Here is a 17,305-nt window from a genome sequence, read left to right as displayed (position 1 = left end):
CTATCAGTGGTTCTCAAACCTTTTCATGTCAAGGAAACTCCCAGATTATATGTATTTGGCCGCCGACCCCCATCTAAAAAGGTTTTGTTCCAGGGACCCCCAGAAGCAAAGATTTGAGTAATTTTTTTTCGCTTTAAATCATATCATTGCAATGATTTGCACACATAAATGTGCGTGTGCGTTTGTGTGTGTGTGTGTGTGTGTGTGTGTGTGTGTGTGTGTGTGTGCGTGTGTGTGTGTGTGTGTGCGTTTGCATGCGTGTGTGTGTGTGTGTGTGTGTGTGTGTGTGTGTGTGTGTTTTCCCGGTTGAAACGGGTTAATGATAACATTCTGTGCCAATGAAAGTTGTTGTTGTTGTTCTTGCACATTGATTAAATTTAGCGCGTGATGACTCACTGCCAACTGCACATAAACATATAAAACACTCTACCGCACACTGCACTCAAGCCCCACACACACACATGCGTGCGCGCGTGCACACACACACACACACACACACACACACACACACACACACCCACCTATGTGTACCAACACTTTTCATTTGAGAGCCAACTTAAAAATATTGCAATAAAAATTGAATCGCAGCTATACTCTTGGGTTTCTGCGATAAGACTCGTTGAGAGCCAGATACTTGATCTGTAATTCTTGATGTTTTGGGCCACACAGACTTGCGGTTACAACTAGAGGATTGTTTTTAGTTTTTAGTTTTATAGAGGTTTCAATGGAGGGCAAGCCAAGCGCGATGGAGAGGCCCCGTTTGAAGGGGCCTCACGATGTAATTACTAGCAGGTCTGTTATGCTCTGCCCTCCTACCTGGATCTGCTTTACACTCTCTGAGCGCGTACATTGTACAAAACCCATCTGTACACTCTCAGAATGTCATTTAGACCTGAGGACGATTCTACAAATGTCATGACAGTTTTCTGAAAATCCCATGTTTCTATATCAGTGGTTCTCAAACTATTTCCATGTCAAGGACCGCCAAAAATATGTTGGGGTCCTTGACATGAAATAGTTTGAGCATGCACCACTGATATAGAAACACAGGTTTTTCAGAAAACTTTAGAAGTCATTTGTAGAATGTCTCAGGTCTCAATGCACATTGAAACTACAAGATATCAGCTAAACAATGAACGTGGCATCTGTCAAAAATAACAACTACATTCTTAACAAAACTAAGGATTTGTGACTGTAGACACATAAACAGACAAGACAAAAATGTCCTGCCGAGGAGAAGATTGGTGCTATAGGCATCCAAGCGTTGGTCACAAACAACACAACACTGTTATGTGAAATGATTCCATCGCGCTCAGTCACGTCACATGACATGGACCAGCAGTGCAGACACACGTTCAGGCAGGCTGCCGTTGGCCCGGCGGTTAGAAAATAAATAATATGAGAACACATCAGAGAGGAAGAGAGTGGGGAAGAAAGGACGTGTGTGTGTGTGTGTGTGTGTGTGTGTGTGTGTGTGTGTGGGCACGTTCCACGGTGCATTCTCTTTGATGCTAATGAGGAGCCTACCTTTGCTCCTACTGTGTCTGTTTATTATGGGATGGATTATGGGAGCCAGCTGTTGCACGCACGTGTGTGTGTGTGTGTGTGTGTGTGTGTGTGTGTGTGTGTGTGTGTGTGTGTGTGTGTGTGTGTGTGTGTGTTGCAGACTTGAGATGGGCAAGAGAAAGGGTGTGTGGTTGGTATCATAAGCCAATAATTGTTTGCACATGATCATAACTACTAAGTACCGTTCGCAAAGAAATGTCCCACAACGCAATCACACAGTTCACACAACACAATACACACACACACACACACACACACACACACACACACACACACACATCTTACCACAACTGAACACACACTATAGAGGGGGCTGTATTGAGTGCTACCTCGCTGCAGCAGACAGGCCTCCATACATCACACTGAACTGAGTCATTAACCTTTACACACACGGCACCACTTTGCGCTGACATTTTGAACATACTGTTACTTTTGGGTAGGGGTGTCCCACTTTTTTTGTTCCCGATCCGATCCCGATACTAGAGAATAATATTTATAATCATAATAAAAAGAAAATTACTTATTTTATCTCGTGTTGTTAATAGCAGACTCCTCACTCAAAAGTGCACTTGCAGTTTGGGCAACTCGAAATCAAACTCCACATGCCCCAACATTTTATTTACCTGCCATAGTGTCAACCCCTTATACCCCTGTGTGGGATCGGTGGTTAGACTGGTATTTTTGCCGATACCGATATGACCCGATATGACCAAAAAGGGCTGATACCGATACTTTTCCGATACCGATACACTACGGGACATCTCTACTTTTGGGACATGCACACATGTGTCTGACGAGTTTGTTTTTCTGCGGGACAGAGCCACAGAGGAGGGGGGTGTGGGGTCAGTGGGGACCCTTACGTACAACCACTTAACGACCTGCGGCTTCCCTATTTTGGGCATGTCATTATAGGCGGAAATAGCCTGTAGATCATACATGGGCAACTGGCGGCCCGGGGGCCACATGCGGCCCCCACCATCACTAAATGTGGCCCACAGGTTAATATCAGAATACTGATATATTATTGACCTCAGCTAATTACTAGTATTCAAATGTTATTGTCTTTTTTTATGTCCAATGCGTTTGTATTTAGTTCAGAAAGTTAACATAACTATAAATGCACTCCAATTCACAAATTTCAATTGAAATATACAGTAGCTAAATTAGCCGATCTCCAAGCTCAAAACGCGCCGCAGTGTGGAGCGTTTTGAGCTTGTAGATCGGCAATTTTTTGCTACCACAGCAATATGCAATGTGGCAAATATAGTGGCCCTCTCCATCGTCAAATACCCACTCCTGCTGTAGATCTTCTATTTTCACTAGTTTTTTCACAAAAAAGGTTTGAACGTAAAACGGGGCTGAAGTGGTTAACACACACACATAGTATATCTGACTTCTGCAGGCTGCTGAATAAAACTGTTCATTATCTGCTGGCCACGTACCAATGCAATCCAGCTTTTATGGGCCTTCTGGTGGAACCACATACAGCACAAGGGTTGGACCTAAAGTGACTTTAGTGCCTAAGAGCTTGTGAGATACACTATAGTGACTATAGTCCATTGGTTCTCAAAGGGGTCCTTGGGAGGGTTCCAGGGGGTCCCCAGCAAATTTAGTTAATATAGCGTCACAATTTTTATTGTGACGCTATATACTTCAAACATATATACCAGAGATACAAGCCCATAGCACGAAACTTGTATGTGATGGGGTTCCCCAACCAAATACATACTGTGTTTTCTATGGCAGTCTGACACAATTAGCAGTGACGCTCATGGAGAGAGGACACTACAACCACAAACTGAAACAACATGCATTGTGCATTAATCAAAACTACGTTGAAAGGAAATACTGTAGTATATTCCACTGAACCATGAACGCACTTAGTATTGCATGTTGCTCTTGATTTCACTCACCACAAAACATTTTAGATTGTTCTATGCTTTCCAGATAAAGCCTGATTTATACTTTGTTGCATGCTGTTGTTGCATGCTGGGAATAGCAGATATACAAGCTCACTACTCGTCACATTCATGGGCGTGTTGTGGGCTTGTAGATCTGCCATTTACAGAGCCTGACAGCGCCACGCTATACTATAAGTATAAATGAGGCTCAACCATCCAGTTTCTCAGGACAGAGAGAAACGTCTAAATTACCATAATCAGACAACAAAGGCAAACACAGGAGGTCGTTTTGAGGAGGGCTTAAAAGCTATTAGCTCCAACTACAACAGCCATTACCCCTCGGTCCGCGGTCCTAATTAACACCTAAAAGGTGCTGTTTACCTCCTCCAACAGACTAACTTTACACCTGGGGGGCAAGCCTCTCTCTCTGTCATTTACATAAGTGTTGGGACGCATTTTTGGGTCATGGAGGACACATTTGTATGGGTCCTGAGTAAAAAATACCCCTTTATTTTTTATTTGTTTCGTATATTTTGTTTTGAATTGAATTTTTCAAAAGATAGGATAATTTTATATATTTTAATATAAATACAATAAAAGACGATGGAATTTTACTTCTGGGTCTCAAAGTAAAAACTTTGGGAAGCCCTGGTCTTGACAGACGCTTAAGAACTGAAGTAGAAAGGAGGCATGGGGGGATTTTATTTCAGTTTGTTGTTTGTTGTGACTGTGGATTTGCTCATTCACTAGTAATTATCACCACCTCTTTAGCCTGATAACATCTTGGCCTTGCATGCACGGCTGCAATTAGGGAGTTGATTCTTATTTGTATTAATTTTGTATTTGTACTATACCATTACTGTACATCCAGTAGTATGTGTTGTTGCCCCTTATTGATATTACTATTGTGTTGTGTCACCACAGTCTCTGTGGAACAACTGGAACATGTCCACTAACATTTTGTTGGGACAATGTATAATTTACACGCTGATGCAGCCATACTGGTGTATGAAGAATGGCTTATATCGGTCCTCAAAGTGGGGTACAAATAGAACCCTTCCATGTGCTTCCATTTGTACACTCTCAGACCTATGGGGTAAAACTTGGAAAACCACAGGCTTATATCATAATAGGAAAAACATGTCAAATCGATTGCTTCACTCGGTGTGCTGTGCTGTGTAAAGTACCCAGAGCCCCCCCCCCCCCCTCTCTCTCAGCCAACGTGCCACGCCTACCTCTCCTTGCTGAGCGCCATGCGTGGGGGGTCCAGGTTGGGGTTTTCCATGGGACTCCATCTGCGGGCAGCGCAGGAAGTAGTAGAGGGTGTGGAGGGCGTCCGGCGACCAGGACACGGGCTGCTGGGGACGGGCGTGGCGCGCCGGGCTGAACCCCGGGCGCACCGCGCTCAGCCGCTGCATGTGATGCATGGCCCGGGACACCAGATCACCTGGGAGAGAGAGAGAGAGAGAGAGAGAGAGAGGGAGAGAGGGAGAGAGAGAGGGAGAGAGAGAGATATGGAGAGAGAGAGAGAGAGGGAGAGAGAGAGAGAGATGGAGAGAGAGAGAGAGAGAGAGAGAGAGAGAGAGAGAGAGAGGGAGAGAGGGAGAGAGGGAGAGAGGGAGAGAGAGAGAGAGAGAGAGAGAGAAGAGAGAGAGAGAGAGAGAGAGAGAGAGAGAGGAGGAGAGAGAGAGAGAGAGAGAGAGAGAGGGGGCATAATTAGTTTACTAAATACTTTGTCCAATACACAAGCAATTCATCTCTGTCGGGTAGAAACCAAAAGTACTTTTCAGGATTGGCTTCATCTGTTATTTAAAAAAGAAATACATTTTGAATGTGCTTGATGTAAACATTAGTTTAGTCAGTTGTTGTTGTCAAACTATTCCGCCCCGCCTCATCCAACAGGTATACCTTAAGCCCTCCCTTTAAAATAAATACTGCCACCCCCACCCCCCACCCACCCCCACCCCCACCACCAGGTTCTCCTGACCTCCCCCTGGGGGGGCAGTGAGAAACACTACACTATATGACACACTAATTAATCAAATCATCAGGGGTGACCTTCAGGAAAGCACCTTATTGCAAACCTATTCCAAGCCAGATCTCACACCCTGAGGGCTCTCAGCACAACCGGATGCCCCTCTTTCCTTAACCCCCCCTCACCCTGTTACTCTCTTCAGTGCTGTCCATTTGGCCAGCAGACTGTCCCATTAACTGTGTTGTTAACAGTAAGCACAGCCAGACGGCCAGTCTAAACAGCCATTCATCCTTAATCACTGAAAGGGTTAATGGCGGGCTGCTGTTTGCGCCACATGGCTCTAAAGGCTGATTTATACATTGTTGCAACACAACGTGTCAGGTGGCGAGAATAGCAGATCTACAAGCTCACAATGCATCGCAGAGCGACACATTGTTACGGTGAAGTATAGAGCTGCAGAGCTTTTTTAGGGGGGAAAAAACATTAGTTTAACTTTGAACAAACGGTATGTGAATTAAGCAATATTATATTGCGATTATACAACCGTTACCCTTAAAACTAAGACAGTCCCAAAAAAAAAACATAATTTTTGAATGACAGATGAAGCCACTACGACCACAAACGTCCCAAGAACTAGCTAGCCTAGCCACCAAGTCTGCTGCGCTCTGGGAGAACAACACGGCAGAATTATTTGTTTTAATTAGGTGTTCCATGATTCTAATTTGAAGCACGGCTAGAGGCTGTTTCAACCAATCAGATTGCTTCCTCAAAACGACATGTTGTATAATACAATATAACCAACACAAGGGAATCATGAACTCATAGTGCGGACAGTGGCTGTATTTGGTCTCAGATAGGACCTTAAAAACGTGCAGCTTTAACAAAACCATTCAGCAATTTCTTCATGGCTACCGTTCAATCACTCCGGCCAGAGCACAGCTGTGGGTGTTGGTCCAACAACGGGCCTTCTGTTCAGCTTTGGCAATGAACCGGTTTTCATTAAACCTTTGACATTATCAGTTTAAAAACATTTGGTCTTCTGCAAGCACACATCGTCGGCTATCCATCGCTGAGGCTGCATGCAGATAGCTCTGTTGGAAACAGCAGTGCTGAGATAAACATCACCTCTGTCGGGTGTAATCCTTATACCCTAAGACATTCCATTATTCAAATAAAAAATAGTAAAAGTAGCAGATCTACAAGTAGATAGTATTTGTGGCTCATTGAGGAGACTCATCTACCCACACAGTAGGCTGAGTGGACAAGTTAAATATGGAGATGAGAGGTGGCTCATTGAGGAGACTCATCTACCCAAACAGTAGGCTGAGTGGACAAGTTAAATATGGAGATGAGAGGTGGCTCATTGAGGAGACTCATCTACCCACACAGTAGGCTGAGTGGACAAGTTAAATATGGAGATGAGAGGTGCTCATTGAGGAGACTCATCTACCCAAACAGTAGGCTGAGTGACAAGTTAAATATGGAGATGAGAGGTGGCTCATTGAGGAGACTCATCTACCCACACAGTAGGCTGAGTGGACAAGTTAAATATGGAGATGAGAGGTGGCTCATTGAGGAAACTCATCTACCCACACAGTAGGCTGAGTGGACAAGTTAAATATGGAGATGAGAGGTGGCTCATTGAGGAGACTCATCTACCCACACAGTAGGCTGAGTGGACAAGCACATGTTGATAGAAATCAGCCTGGGAGGGGTATCGGCATTAATCCGGTGGCAGATTACTTTTCCCTGTGTGTACAGTATGAACATCATAGGCGCATGTTACGGTTGCATTCTGCACGTGTGCATATAATTCAAGCCACTCTATAATCCATGGCCACTCCCATATAAGTGTCAACACACACTTGGCAGAGGCATACATCTCACATGCGCGTGTCACACATACACGTTTGTATTACCATACATGGACATAAACATTTTAGGACGGCAACGATATGAATGCCATTTGTTACCTTTTTCTTTGCCATTCTTAATCCTACAGGCTGAGTTATCACTGGAAATATCAGATCTATGAATCACAGCGTGACACGGCTCGCTTGCAGATCCACCATTTTCGGCGCGGACAAACCGCCATGCAATTTAACTAACACTAACCCCAACCTCTAAACCTAACCTCTGAATGTCTAATCGCAACCCCAACCTTAATCTTTTCCTAATTGTAGAAGAAGAATTGTACTATACATTTGGCCCTCACGAGTACAGTGATAGAAGTACTGTACGCTCGCACACTCACTCACACACTCACCCACACACACACACACACACACACAACACACACACACACACACACACACACACACACACACACACACACACACACACACACACACACACACACACACACACACACACACACAACACACACAGGCAGATAAGACAGTGGGGGTATGGTTTGCTAAAAGTGTGGGATGTAGATAACATCCTATAGTGCGTGACTGAGGGGGACAGGGTAGAGTGGAGAGTGGAGACTGAGGAGGAGAGGCCAGACGTGTGTGTGTGTGTGTGGGAGGGGTGTGTGTGTGGGGGGGGGGGAGGGGAGTGTGTGTGTGTGTGTGTGTGTGTGTGTGTGTGTGTGGGAGGGGTGTGTGTGGGGGGGGGGGGGGGGGGGAGGGGAGTGTGTGTGTGTGTGTGTGTGGGGGGGGGGGGGTTGTGGGTGGGGCAGGCCATGTTTTGGATCGTGTAACTCTCATTTAGGATAATTACCCTCGGGTTAATTTCTAACCAGATTACTGAGAGAGTAGAAGTCTGTCCGGAGGCCAAGGCTAAGGATAGATGGAGTGGTGTGTGTGTGTGTGTGTGTGTGTGTGTGTGTGTGTGTGTGTGTGTGTGTGTGTGTGTGTGTGTGTGTGTGTTTGTGTAATGAGGAGCTGGAGGTACTTCGGCAGGGGTAGATGGGGCCTGTCCGAGCCAAAAGCAAGACCTAATAAGCTGAAGGGTCTCCTTTGTGTTCCCACCACCACACGCGGTGTCTCCGGGGGGTCTCCCAGGAATTCCTGCCCGTGATAAAGAGCTTCTCCCAGGCTTCTCCAACCTGATATCTGTGCTGAGACTCAGCTAAAGCTCCGGGGGTCTGACGGATATGAAATACTAACATCCCTTAGATTCCACGTTATATTAGATGGCTCTTCTCTCTTCCCCGGTGAGTCAATAATGTGCGCCAGCCCGGCCGCTGTCCAAAAAACATGTTGACAAAGTGATTCACTTATACAGGTAAAGAAGAGCGGTGCTTTGCCCCAGGACATGATGGGATTAAATGGAATGCTCCGACCCACCGGGGCCAACTCCACTGCTGGAGCAAATTCAATACAAACAGAATTCAACTGGGTTATCTCTTTGCCTCTGCATGACTCTGTGCAACTTTGAGAACCACTTCTAAAAACATTTTCATGTCAAGGACCTCCAAATGAATTATGTATCGGGTCGTAACTAAACCCTTCCTTATTTGGCTGGGGACCCCCCGTTACCCCTTCTACGACCCCTGGGGGTCCACAGGACCCCCCGTTACCCCTTCTACGACCCCTGGGGGTCCACAGACGTCGCATTGAGAACCACGGTTCCAGACACGCTAATGGACCAAATGTTTCTCACAGGATTTACTGCGGAGCTCATTCTTGCCAAAGGTAAGCCCGGCTCTAGCTCTTTAATGATCCTCTCAGTCTTCCGGACAGCCCAGTAGTGCTCTCAGGTTTTCCCATGGCTAATGGGGAGATCATGGCCAGAGCTGCAAGTCTTCAAAATGTCCACATTTCCAGCAATTTTAGACGTTAAGATGTATAACGTCCTGCATCCTGCCACCCACTAGACCAGACCTTATATGCTGTGGGTATGTGGTGGTGATCCAATGGCTCCACACAGATGCCCTTGTGTCTGCCCAGCCTCTTGGGCATAGATCAGAGTACAAGCGTGCATGTGTGCGGTGCGTGCATGCAAACAGGGTATGCATATCTGAAGGATGCCAGCCCTGCCCAGACAAGCCCAGCCTCACGGCACCGGAGAGCAGCGGCACAAAGGGGCCAGTGAGCAAGCCGCGGAGAGGGAAAAGAGTGTGCCTGTGTTCAGAGAGAGAGAGTTGTGTGTGTGTGTGTGTGTGTGTGTGTGTGTGTGTGTGTGTGTGTGTGTGTGTGTGCATGCGTGCGTTTCCTTAATGCCCCCTCCAAAACTACGGCGCTCCTTAAAACGTGGCCTTGTGCCGCGGGGACAAACGGCAGAGTGTTAAGCCCCGCTCGGCGGGAGGAAAACCTATCCCGTTTCTCGCTCAAAAAACGGCGCCCGTACCGCCTGCCCCACCCCCACCCCACCTCCATCTCAACCCCTCCTGAAAACCTCACTCCACACCTCCCCCCCCTTGCCACCCCCACCCCACCCGATCCTTAAGTTTTATCCTTCACCTTTCCTTTCCACATTCCCTCCGTCTCGTTCCCCGTTCCACCCCTCCATCTTTTAACGACCCTGATTCCTGCATGCGATCGGCCGCTGCCAGCTCAGAGGTATCCGGTTTAAACAAGTCACAGGTACAGCACAGTACAGTAGAGTACAGTAAGAGAGAGAGAGAGAGAGAGAGAACGTGTGTGTGTGTGTGTGTGTGTGTGTGTGTGTGTGCGTGCGTGCGTGCGTGCGTGCGTGCGTGCGTGCGTGCGCGCGCGCGCGCATGCGTGCGCTCTGCCAGCGGAATCCATTTAACCCTGTAACACCCGGATATATTTCTCCTTGCAAAAAAGAACTTTCAACCTTACTACTACTTTCTACTACTAGGACTTAGAAATACAAACTGTGTGTCAGCGTTTTCGATGCATGCGATGTGAAATCCTTTGCGATCGTCAGGCTTTCCATGTATTCTTTCTCAGCCTGTTTACACTCTCACTGTATACTAGGATCTTACTGCATGTAGTCTCTGTCAGACCTAATATGTTCAAAACTGTTACTGTCCAGGTTTGAAATTCAAAAGTATAGGAAAAGTAACAGATCTACAAGCGCAAAGCTTGTAAATCTGCTACTTTTGAGAGAGCGGTAGGAGGTTTCTGCCCGATAACAACAATAGGTTCTTTCCAGGCTTTCTTTGGAGGGGTGGCTGGATATCTGGGGCTCTTCCTGTGGAGACTGGTAAGACCCAGTCCCGCTCACCCTCCGATAAGATACACAGCATTAACACAACCAAGCAGCGCAGGGAAACAACTTTTGTGAATTCAGACCAGAAGGAGAGATATATCCTATAGAAGTCTGATAACGGGCCTGAGAAGTGTTGTTGTTCCTGCTTGGCGAGGGGGGGTCAACGCATGGCTCCATATGGTTTACGTCGCCCTGATATGCACTGATGTGTAGCCGGAGACAGGGAGGCGAGACGGACCAGCCCGCAGACAATACAAACACAGAAAGACACCATCGCTGTCGGAACAACGACACCATCCAGCGTGTTATCGCTGTGCGATTTCAAGGTTCACACCCCCACTACTAACTCTGAGGCCCCTTTTCCACCAAAAGAACTTCTGGTTCTAGAAATGGTTCCGTCCTAGATTATTGGAACCGTGGTGCTTTCGCCGAACCGGCGGCCATTTGTTTTGGTTCCAGTTCCGAACCAACTTTTAGGGTTCTGAACTAATTCATTTCCAGTGGAAACACTCTGAACTGGTTCTGGTTAGGCGGGGAAAAAGAGCTGAAAACCCAGGTGGAAAAGGAACCAAATGGACCCGGTCTCAGAGTTAACTGACACTCCAGATTTTGCAGTATAAGACGGGTGGGTGTTATCACGAGAATGATACAAAAAAATGAGTGTCAACCACTTCCCACACACGGGCTGACTGCAATAACAGCCTTTTTGGCAGAAAGAAGGTCGGAATCTGCTTACTCCTCCATCAGAGTCAGCACGTTGGGAGGAGGAGGCCTTTTAGACAAATGCTAGGAATGTTGAAGGGATCGTTGAAATAAACAGTGTCTGATGCACGTATCATCTCTGTACAATGTTACATTCTTACCCTGAGCTGTGGAAGGATTTGATAAGAAGGGATTTGGAGGTTAGACTAAAAATAGTCTAGGTCCTAAGTGGATTTCCAGCTTTCTTTATTCCAGACTAGTTCAGTCTCCGTTACTGAACTTGTAAAACTGTGAAAATCTGCTAACACAAGGGAGGCTCCAGACACACACACACACACACACACACACACACACACACACACACACACACACACACACACACACACACACTTCTCTAAACCTAACCTAAACCTAACATCACAAACTATGCCTAAGCCTAACCTTAACCTCACGGAAACTATGCAAAAATAATAATAATAATAACTAAACTAACCTCAACCCTAACCATAGCCCCACAGAAACCATGTCAAAACCTAACCTCAAGGTGAAATGCGAGGTGAAACCCCTGAGACTCATCCCTGCATAGTGCCTGTACTCCCTGTGTTCAGAGACTCATCCCTGCATAGTGCCTGTACTCCCTGTGTTCAGAGACTCATCCCTGCATAGAGCCTGTACTCCCTGTGTTCAAAGACTCATCCCTGCATAGTGCCTGTACTCCCTGTGTTCAGAGACTATGCATAGTGCCTGTACTCCCTGTGTTCAGAGACTCATCCCTGCATAGTGCCTGTACTCCCTGTGTTCAGAGACTCATCCCTGCATAGTGCCTGTACTCCCTGTGTTCAGAGACTCATCCCTGCATAGTGCCTGTACTCCCTGTGTTCAGAGACTCATCCCTGCGTAGTGCCTGTACTCCCTGTGTTCAGAGACTCATCCCTGCATAGTGCCTGTACTCCCTGTGTTCAGAGACTCATCCCTGCATAGTGCCTGTACTCCCTGTGTTCAGAGACTCATCCCTGCATAGTGCCTGTACTCCCTGTGTTCAGAGACTCATCCCTGCATAGAGCCTGTACTCCCTGTGTTCAGAGACTCATCCCTGCACAAAGCCCCCAGAGCGACTGGTCCACACTACTGGCACAAAGCTGGAACTGCAGGCACCAAAATGTGGTGTCCAAATGCGGAAGTAGAGTCCTTCGAATGCCACTGAGCGAGCAACTTCCACTGAAATGAAAAGCTAGACTAAAATGTTAGGAAGGGACTAGTGGACAAGAGAGTCATTTTACAATTAGTTGCAAGCTGAAAATAGCCGATCTACAAGCGCTGCGACGCATTGTGGGCTTGTAGATCGGCTATTTTCAGCAAGTGAAAAAACTGTCATTATGATGGCAGTAAGGCCCGCCAAAATAGATTTGTTCAATTAAATCAATTGTAGATTTTAGTCGACTAAAATCTTATGGTATTTAGTCGACTAAAACTAGACTGAAAAAACTATTCAAGAGACTGTGATTAAAAATCAAAAATCAAAATTTGCTGCCAAAAACAACACTGGCCTGCAGTACTCACTGAGTTCAGAGATGCTGCCCACGCAGGTGGCCAGCAGCGACTGCTCCAGCGTCCTCAGCTCCAGCTGGGCGTAGGCATCCTCTCTGCTCTCCACAGCCGACTGCTGGCCCTCCGTAGGCGTGTACGGACTGAAGTGGGCCGGGAGGGACAGGACACCTGGAGGCACAGAGGGAATGAAAGGCCCGTCAGCATACATCACACGTTGTTGACAGTGAACTCCACCGTGTTGATTGAATGCTTTGGCCATGTCTCGCGACCCCCACCTCGCCCCCCTGAGACAAAACCACAGAAGTGACCGCTTCCAAAACCACAGAAGTGAACGCTTCCAAAACCACAGAAGTGACCGCTTCCAAAACAAATGTTGCAGAGTGTCAGGCGCAGTCACTCGTTACTAAAAAACATTGTTAAACTGCCACACAAATGGCAGTAGGCCTACATACCGGTATATTGAAATGTAATCTTTAAATCAATAACAATTACCAATAGGATGTGTCCATTATTACAAAACAAACAAAAGGAGATGAGGAAATAATTCATTAATAAAGAAATAATGTCATGTATACCCTTAATTATACACATAAACACTACATACACTAAAATTGTGTTTAAAGAAGTTGACAAAAAATATATATATATTTATGTGGAATTGTGTTATTGTTGTGTGAAACAATATAGGCCTACCACAGAAAGATTTGATGTTAAAAAGACTTTAATGCCTCAAGAGTTTACAAATTGAAGCAATAGCGTGTATTGGTACGGCATGTGAGTTAAGAGTCTGTCAAAACGTGCTTGGATGTCTGTGTTTGTGGTCCTTGCGAGACATAATCCCACACCGCCGAGCGAGGGTAAACAAACACAAACGCTGAGAAACGCCAAGCCAGCCAGTCCACACATCCAGGAAAACAAACAGGCCAATTAGGCTAATGCAAACGGCGTCCACAACACACAACACAACCTATCACATGGTTGTTATTTCTCAATAGAAGTAGAGTTGGTTGATTTAATGATCAGCAGCACGAGGAGGAATGCCAGGCTTCACTGACCAAAGATGAAATATTCACTGCAGTGCCTGTTCGTGATGTGATGCACCGCAGGGGTTCTCAACCGCCCCCCACCCCCAATACAAACTGACTGCAAAAATAACCTTAATAATAGAGAAAATATATCATAAATGAATACTGAAACCAGATATAATCCTTAAGGAAAGTTTATTCATGTACTATAAGTTTATTCATGTATTATATGTGTACATGTAAACTCTTCATTTCCATTTTCCAACCATTAAGTTGCAAAAAAGCGGTCCAGACACCTAGGCTGGTAATCCAGTCTGACAGTGTGTCACGGGTTCGAGTCCCGATCCCGATGACCTTTGCTGCGTGTCTTCCTCCCATCTCCCATCAAACTACTGTAATCTATCAATAAAGTTAAAAAAATAGCCCAAAAAATATCTTTAAAAATAAAGAAAATGGAGATAAGAGGTTTCTGCCAGACAGCGGCAATACGTCTATCAGGGCCTGGTTTACACCTAGCGGTGTATGACAGGTGGAGTAGACACTAATGTGACAGAGTTTGGAATGAGGATCATAAATTTAGGATGATGTCGCTACTTTGTTTCTGCTGGGGAGACCCTCCACAGAGCAGAGGGAGACCACCACCATCCGATCAGGGGTTAGAGACCACCACCAGCTCAGAACTCTGACCCTACAACTCCTTTGACCTGTATTAGCATGCAGCCTCCTCCCACTCACAGACCCTGCAACACACCAGATGGGAGGCGTTCCTGCTTTGGAACCACTTGCGTATACCTTAGTTCAGTGTTTCGCAGTGGGTCGCTGGGGACCCATTTTTGAGTCCCAAGTCTTCAAAAGATAAAAGATAAATAATTAATGAATAATGAAATAATGAATAATGTATTAATGAACAGGCATTCCATGAATAAAAAAGAAATAAAAAAAAGAAATAAACATAAATAAGAAGTAGGGAAAATAGAAGATCTACAAGCTCACAACACATTGCAAGATGATGTGCTGTGAGCTTGCAGATTGGCTCGGTTCCTGTCTGATGAGTTTGGTTTGGTTCCTGGAGAGAGATAGCCGTGTGTGTGTGTGTGTGTGTGTGTGTGTGTGTGTGTGTGTGGGTGTGCGTGTGTGCGCATCCAAATATGCTGGTGCATCTGAAAAAGTTAAGCGCATCAGTGCAACAAACTACAAAGTTAGCCTGGAGTCCTGAATGAACACCGAGGGGTTCAGTCATCGTGCATCCTGGTTCTGCTCCTCACCGTGCTTGATTTGATGTGACACGAGCCAGAGTTCTCAGATAAACGAGGTGGGTTGCCCGAACAATGAACCTTTACTTTGGCACCTAAACGAAAGACAGCTCCTTGCCAGGGCGCAGGAAACGACACTGTGACCCCCAGAGAGACGCGAACGGAAAGATGATCAGTGCAAAGCTTGTAATTTATGTTGCGAGGACAAGAACAGAGCTCATCTCCGTACGTATACCCCCCTCCCCTCATCCCTCCTCCCCACAAAAAGGGAAAAGATGTGCTTGGCCTCCCAGGCCCAAAATGACATTCCCATGTGCTTCCGGCAAAAACTGGGGTCCTTGTGTTGCGTTATACTTGCAATCTGTGCTCATCTGTTAAAATGGATGTTGGAAAGGGGGGAAAAGAAACTGCTGCTATACCTATGAACGATCTCCATAATCCTGGAGGCGGAGGTCCCCTTTCAGCGCTCCACAAAATGAGCAGCAGTAAAAGAAAAAGGCCGACCATGCATCTAGGAGAAAAACTGAATATTTTACCCCCCCCAAGTTAAACAGTAAACCCTTCTCAGAGGAGAATTACTACCATGTCCACAAACAGATTCCTGCAAGGTAATTGCCAAGATGTTTGCATAAAGTAAAACAACAAGTCTCTTAACAATTTAGTTTTTTCTAGAAGTCAGTATGATTTACATTTATTATGCTTTATGATTTGGAGAAAAATGCTTGATCTAACACAATGTATACTGTACCGAGTCGCACACACACAAACTAAAACAGCTACTGCAGCGCAATATTCTGCATAAACACGCACAGTCGCACACACACACACACACACACATGCACACACACACACACACACACACACACACACACACACACACACACATGTGCATAGTCATACACACACAAAACAAACACATGCTTGCTGCATTCCAGAGACTCGACAACAAAAGGGAGACAAAAGCATTTTAAACAGGTACGATGTGTGTTGTGTGCCCGGTATGACAGGTATGACAGGCTGTACAGTGTACTGTACATCATCTCTGTATAAAGACAGTGAGAGGTGGATTATCATCGTTGAGAGCTTCACCAGGGCTGAATAGCGTAATAATGATACGTTGACTTAAGCCCAGCATTGGACAGGTTACATTTCCAGTACTTGGAAGTACAATTACTCTAGTTATGTTGTGAACACAGGACGCTTTACTTGTCTAACAGAGAACTTCCAGATTGTGGCATTGCTATCCGAGTACTTCTGCTTCAGCCCAGGGGAGCAGGAGAGAGACCCCTTCCCTTCGCTCCGTACGGCGGAGTGCTTTCACAAATGAAAACCACATTGACAGAATTAAAGACACATTCACTCTGGCAGACCCAGGCTCCCTACGGGAATCAAGAGTCCCACATAAATGTGTGCATGCCTCCGTTTTCCTCTCTCTCTCCAAATCTACTCGTCTCTCGTCTACTCTCTCTCTCTGGGCCTGTGTGACATGTGCTGACTCTCTCGTTTCATCACAATGGAAACGGCTGCCTAGCCTCTGGCCCGAGTGTGAACAAAGGTAAAGTACATCAGTCAACACAGAGTGCACACAAACACTCACGCACGCAAATGGATACGTGTGCACGCTTAATTTAACCCTGAGAGCGCACACACGTATACATTGTGTGCCCTCTCAAAGTTACAAGTGGGTAAACACTCTAGAATAACACTCGAGGCCAACGCCGTGCAGACTCACACTCACATCGTTCTGATCCGTCGATTCAGGGAGTTTAATTAGTGCCTGATAAAAAGCGATAATCCGCCTCTTTTGAGACTTATCGGACAGAGCGCGAATACACGCTCTATAAGGTTAGAGAAAAAAGAGATAGGGAAACGGTTGCATGCTCAAATTGAACGTCTGTGCAACGCTCCCTCTGTCATGCCGCTATGTGCACTTCAAACCGTCTCAGAAGTGTTTACTTTTAGACCAGCCGCGGTCAACAGGCTCAACAACCTGCGGTGACCTTTGGCAAGAGAGGTGTGATGATGGGAGCACTTTATTTGGCAGTTTTGCTTCAACCACTTAAATCCCAGCATTCAAATTGTGTGGGAGGGCTTTCAGATCAACAAACTCGTCGATCTGCTAACAGACAACAGAAACTACACCACTGGCACTGGTATAGCGCCCTGAGGGACTCCAGGTCAACCATATAGGGTTTAAGTGGCTAACAT

At 46.1% G+C, this 17,305-nt stretch overlaps 1 protein-coding gene across 1 annotated transcript in view; it reads right to left on the bottom strand.

Annotated features, from left to right (window-relative positions):
• Positions 1–17,305, bottom strand: part of abtb2b (ankyrin repeat and BTB (POZ) domain containing 2b) — a 78,090-nt gene that overhangs the window by 24,908 nt on the left and 35,877 nt on the right. The window contains 3 exon segments of the mRNA XM_080760909.1: positions 4,703–4,752; positions 4,754–4,914; positions 12,832–12,987. Coding sequence (XP_080617035.1) covers positions 4,703–4,752; positions 4,754–4,914; positions 12,832–12,987 — 367 coding nt within the window.

This window comes from Protomyctophum bolini (genome assembly GCF_963924005.1).
Source record: "Protomyctophum bolini genome assembly, chromosome: 4".
Lineage (NCBI taxonomy): Eukaryota > Metazoa > Chordata > Actinopteri > Myctophiformes > Myctophidae > Protomyctophum > Protomyctophum bolini.
Note: the sequence above shows the minus strand (reverse complement) of the source record. Positions and strands in the feature narration are given on the sequence as shown.